This window comes from Petaurus breviceps, unplaced genomic scaffold (assembly GCF_028583685.1).
Source record: "Petaurus breviceps papuanus isolate PSGF00001 unplaced genomic scaffold, PetGlider_PUasm1.0 90470, whole genome shotgun sequence".
NCBI classification, from domain to species: domain Eukaryota; kingdom Metazoa; phylum Chordata; class Mammalia; order Diprotodontia; family Petauridae; genus Petaurus; species Petaurus breviceps.
Window position 1 is genome coordinate 1 of NW_027187262.1, and position 6,011 is coordinate 6,011.

The window sequence follows — 6,011 nt, forward strand, 5'->3', positions numbered from 1 at the left end:
CCAGCCCTGGGGACAAGAGGTGACCAATGACAAAAGAATAGGGGAAACCACAGACCTCAGAGAACTGTTGGTACCGACTGGCTAGAGGTATCCATTGTTCTTGCATAAGGATGAGGAGGAGAAAGTGAATAAAAGACAGCTCCTTTCTGCCCACAGCATTGAGAGTCAAGACCATGAGGGGCCCAACCATGCAGGTACCTCTACTGGTGCTGGGGCTGCTCAGCCTGATGACTCCCCTTGCCTATGCCCAGGACCAGAGATACCAGGATTTGGTCAATAGATTCATTGAGGAATACAACGCAAAGTCAGGATCAGAAAACCTCTTCCGTCTCTCAATCCTGAACCTGCAATTTGAGGAAGTGAGTAGCACTGGGATGGGGTGGGGAGGGCTCCACCTGCCAAGATTAACTAACATGACCCCTTCACTTCAGAAAATCATCATCTCCCTTTGTGGAGACATAGTGATATTGAGGAAAAAGGGATAACTAAGCGGCAGAGGGGATAGAGCAGTGGCCCTGAAGGTCAGGGAGACCTGGGTCAAATGCACTCTCAAACACTTAGTAACTGTGAGACTGGGCAAGCCATTCAACCTCTGTTTGTCTCAGTTTCCTCTACTGTGAAGTGGGTATGATAATAGTACCTACTCCTAGAGGTGTTGTGAGGATCAGATGAGATAAAAATTGTAAAGCATTTAGTACACTGCCTGTCATGTGGTAGCCAGGCATACACACACACACACACACACAGAGTCACACACATAGAGTCACACATACACATATATACACACAATTACTTACATATATGCATAAATATTATCATTGTTATAGTTGTTATATTTTTTGTTGTTGTTATTGGAGCCAGAAGACCTGAGTTCTCATTCTCGGTCTGACACATTTTTCTGACTCTGAGCAAGGTATATTCCCTCTCTGAGTTTCAGTTTTCCCATCTGTATGAGGGCCTGGCCTGTCTCACAGTAGCCCTCTGAGGACTCCCCTGCCTTGAATTCCCTTCCCCTTGCCCCTGATTTGCCAATCCTGCCCCCACCTCAGAGCAGAGCTCAAGCTCCCCATCAGCACTGCCAGGCCAGAGGGATCTCTCCTCCCTCCCTTCACCCTACAACACGGATGGCATCACAGGCTGTCAAGCTGGAAGGGACCTTATTCGTCCCTGAGTTTAACACCCTCCGTTTTCAAAGTAGGAAATCCTGGTCCAGAGAACCGAAGGGTAAACAATAGTAAGCAACATAACTGGGAATGAGTGAATGAACAAATGGATGAGTGAATGACTGAAAAGGCATTTCTGAACCCAGTGCTTTCCCTCTTTTAATGATTTCCTCTTTACCCTGCACTTAGCTTGCTCTGAGTAGATGTGTTTGCATGCTGTCTCCCTCTGATTAGATTGTAAGCTCCTTGAGGGCAGGGGCTGTCTTCTGCCTCTTTTTGGATCTCTAGTGGTTAGCACAGTGCCTGGCACATAGTAGGTGCTTAATACATGTTTACTGATCGGTTGAATTCCTTGCTATGTCCCAGGAACAAGGCTAAGCACTCAGCACACAAATAAAGTCCAGGGGTTCAGGCTCCACATCCAGGATTCTTGTCACTGCTGGAACTCTCATGTGGCTCTGAACAGGTTTAAACTTGTATTGTTTTTCCCCTTTTTAAGAAATGTTTTCTCTCTAAGCCTGAGGTATTCCCTGAGGACAGGGAATGTGGCAGCTGAGCACAGGAGGACCCCAGGCATCATTCAGGAGACACTGGATGAATGTTCTGGATGCCCCAGTTCTGACACTGCTGCCAGCGTGACCTTGGGCAAGTCAACTAACTTTTCTAGTTCTTTGTTTCCTCATATAGACATCAATGGGGTCAGACTACATGAAGTCTAAGGTCCCATCCAACACTAAATAGCTAGCTCCTGGCCCCTGAGGGCTCAGATATGGCCTAGGTCTAAAAGGTTGTCCTGCCTTTGTCCCCAGAACAATGATCCTGCTACTCCTCGACCTCTGAGCTTCACTATCAGAGAGACTGTGTGCCCCAATACTGAAAATCGCAATCCAGAAGAATGTGACTTCAAGGAAAATGGGGTGAGTGTCCTGGGCTGGGGAGGGAGTCTGACTGAATGAGTCTCTTTCTGGGGATATTCCCACCTTGGGGCAGGGAGGGTGCTGAGCTCTGCTTTCCTGCTGCCCTGAGGAAAGTTACTGGTCCAAGATGAGAAGCAGAACAACCCTCCCAGTGGGCTGCCTTGGGATAAAGCTTGAACTTTTGTTGTCAGTCCTGGCATGGTAGGGACAAAGGTTACAGACTAGCAGTCCTGAACTCTCTCTGCAATCCTTCACAGCTGGTGAAAGAATGCATTGGAGCCATCACCCTCGATTCTCCTAGGACCTCTGATATTTCCTGTGATGGGGTAAGTGATAAATTCTCTATGGGGGCCAGGGAGAAGGGCCCAAAGCCCCAGACTCCTCTAGGGGTCTATGGTGCCTTCTCTTTTGGAGACTGCTGGGATTGATCTGTAGCTAGACGGACTTGGGATCAATTTTGACCTTTCTGCCCTCTTTCCAAACTTAGCCTCAGCCTGGCCTTTCTTTTCTTCCTTCAGATTCCAGGAGGGGATGTAGATACAGAGGCAGGAGCATATCTCTCTCCCATCCCCCATTCCCCTCACCCAAACCCAACTCTGGAGCAAGAGAGGTCTCCAACTTCAGAGTCTGAGGGAAAGATGGGGAAGTAAAGAAGGCCAATGGGACAGGAAGGGTCTAAACCTGTGTTTCCAGAGAAAGTTTGAGCATTTGGAATTTGGAGGCAGCCCTAGGAATTATCTAGTCCAACTCCCCCTGCCCCAATTTATCAAGAAGGAAACTATAGTTCAGAGATGTGAAGTGATCTTACCCAAAAGTCATAGAGCTAACTAATATCTGAGCTGAAACAGTTCTTCTGTCTCCAACTGTCTTGCTAGTCCCAAGAACTCAACTGTGTTCCCAGTGATGAGCTGGGATAGCAGAATTAGGGTAGGTTGGGCTGGGGGCACAACCTCTTTCCCTGTCAGCCTCTCTCAAGAGTGGGCTCTGAGTTTAGATGGGGTCATGCCAGGGGCATAGCCAATGTGACCTGGTCCCAGGCTGTTCCTGGAGGGTATTAGCTTCCTAGGGCTGGGCTGAGGATTTCTTGTTCTCTACATCTTCTGGGCACAGAAAGAGGAGGAGGCTGTTCTGGGAAGACTTCTTATCTTTTTCAAAATAAACATGAAGAAGCCCCTGAGGCTTTAGCTTTCTGGGCTGGGGCAGCACTGGCTTCAGAGCTGCAAGGCTGAAGATTTAGGGGTGAGTCTTGGTTCTGTCACCTGTCAGCTGGGTCAGGACCTGTCTCAGGTTTCCTCCTTTCTAATGTGGAGGTTGCAGCAGGTGACAGTGGAGGGCCCTCCAAGCTCTGAGTGCCATGAAGCTCTAAGTCACTCCATTGCTAGAGTGGGCAGGTTTTTCTTCCCTCTTCAGCTTGACCCCCAGAGGCCCTGGACTAAGAAGTTCTGTTTGCCTTCCTCTGCAGCTTGAAAAGATCAAGAGACCTGTTATCCCATTTTGGAGGTGGCTTTTGCAGAGATTACCTGGGTGATTCTCTTACAAAGAATTAAAGAACAATGCATTTTCTGTCTCATTGGGAGGTTAGACTCCTATATGAGACTAAACCTCAGTTTCTGTTTAAGGCCATGCACTCTGCCTTGGTCATTTCATATTAATAAAATGCAGTTTTATTCTCTGTCTCCATGTTTTCTCACACTTCCTCCTCCATTCAGTTCATTTCTGCCTGAACATCAAAGTACTTCTGAACTCTTAGACTGCACATAAAAAGGAACTCTCCCCCCCTACACAAACACACACACACAATGTCTCCCCTGAAAGAGCTTACAGTAATGGGTGGTGGGAGTGGGAGCAGGAAAGGAAGCACACAATGCAACATGTGGCAGTGGGTGGGGACCAGGCAATGTCTAGAGAAAGTGGTCTAGGAAATCTGAGAGAGAGATCACTTCATGGTTCGGCCTGTGGGGGGCAAGAGACCTGTCAAGGCTTCATGGAAGAAGTGTCTGAGCTGGGCCTTGGAGGAAGGGAAGGCTTTCATGGGCAGAGAGAAGGGATACATTCCAGGCACAGGGAATTCTCTTTGGGCATCTCAAGATAAGCCTATGGAACAACAGTGAATCTTGTTGGCCAGCAAAATCCTTAGCCCATTCAGGGGTGCAGGTTCTAAGTAGGTGTAGGTAGGCAGGGGCCAAGAGGGTCTCAATTATCAGGCCTTCCCCAGAATTTCCTGATTTATCCTATAGACAATAGGGAATTCCTGCAGGTTTTTTGTTTGTTTCTATTTGTTTAAAGTAGGGAAGTGACAAGATCATGTATTTTAATTTGAAAGATAATTTCATCAGGAGTTGTGTGGAAAATGGAGTGGAGAAGGTTAGGATTAGACACAGGGGGACCAGCCAGGAGGCTATTGCAGTAGGTGAAAGGTGATGAGAGCTTGCTCTAGGGGGGTGATTATAGGAATGGAAAAGAGGGGTTGGATGAGAAAGGTGAAGTGCCCAGGATAGGAGGGAGACCTGACCAGATTTGGAAACTGACTGGATGAGGCTCATGGTGCAGAAGGCAGAGTGAAAGTTGACTTCATCACCCTGGGAATGTTTAATTTACCCTACTTAAACCCAGTGCATTCAGAGAATCCAATCCAGTGATTCTTGTGAGCAAGCCATCTATAGTGTATGTGGGGAGAGAAGAAAGGAAGACTTTTACCTCTGAATAGAATAGCCAGAAGTGAAATCAGACCTAGATGTCTTATTTCTGTCCCCCTCTGGCGTACCACGTTAAGGAACCCTTCCTTCCATGGCAGTGCTGATAAAATGTGGGGACCCCTGCTGTCCTGCAGCAGGGCTGAGAGAGAATTGGGAGCCCTGCTATTCCCCAGCAGGGCTGAGAGAGTTATCTATCTAGAAGTTGTGAGAGGGTGAGTTAAAGGAGAGATGGGGACTCAAAAGAGTGGTGGAAAACAGAGTCTCCTTAATTGTCTTGAGTGCAAGCCTTTTATAGGATGCTTCCTAATGGCTAACCCTGTGGACATTGCACACTATAGTGTTCCCAGGTTGGGGTCCTCAACATTATGCTTTATCTTGAGGATCTAATCTTTGCACCTGTGAGTTTGAGCTCTTTTCCTAGGAGATGGGGAACTGATCCAGGCTTGGCAGCAAGCCCTTCGCCTGAGGGGGCTTATTCAGCCATCAGAGTCAGAGTTCCACTAGCCTGTGGTCCTCAACATCCCCCAAAAGAATATCACCCTTGGACACAGATCTTCTCAGACTGTCAGAGCTCCACACACAGGCTAGGGTGGCAAACCTCTCACTTGGCGTCATCTTTAACTCATTGCCAGTTCTCTGAATTAGAGACTCCCTCCATCTACTCTAGACTCAAAAATAGGCACACAGACAATATAGTACCCACATTTTCACACATTCCCACACTCTTACCTCTATAGAGTCTCCTCAAATGCCAGGGTCTCAACATCTACTGCTTTTTCTTCAGCAGCATCAAGTGAACGAATGTCTGTGAATGTATGGCCAGTTGTAGTCTGGCAAAATAGCTGAGACAGAGCTACATCTAGGATAGCGTGGTGGGGGGTTTGTCCAGGGAATGGACTTCTGGAGGCATGATTGTGACAGTCCTCCAGCTTGTCTCCCCTCTCTTGGTCTCTTGTCTCCTCTCTCTCTGGTCCCAGGCTGCCGACAACCCTCCGCCAGGTTCTCATTGTTCTAGAACCCTTCTCCCTGGGCTCCTACTCCCAGAACACCCCTGTCTACAAGCTATACCCCACCCCATTGCCACATCCTGCCAGGGATTTGTGGTCTGGGTACCATCATCTCTTCTTTCAGAGTGTGGGCCCAGCTGCACCTGGGATTGACTATCTTTTCCTCTCAATTCAACACATCCCCCACTGAATTTGCCTTGGGCTTAGGATTCCTACTTTTGATTTAGA

The 6,011-nt window shown here is 47.9% G+C and overlaps 1 protein-coding gene across 1 annotated transcript; it reads left to right on the forward strand.

The window, feature by feature from the left end:
- The first annotated feature begins 75 nt into the window (after positions 1 to 75).
- On the forward strand, positions 76 to 3,756 carry LOC138141777 (cathelicidin antimicrobial peptide-like). Its single transcript, XM_069062637.1, has 4 exons — positions 76 to 359; positions 1,973 to 2,080; positions 2,338 to 2,406; positions 3,543 to 3,756. The coding sequence occupies exons 1-4, from the start codon at positions 174 to 176 to the stop codon at positions 3,606 to 3,608; spliced, it is 429 nt and encodes a 142-aa protein (XP_068918738.1). The 5' UTR covers positions 76 to 173; the 3' UTR covers positions 3,609 to 3,756.
- The last annotated feature ends 2,255 nt before the right edge of the window (positions 3,757 to 6,011 follow it).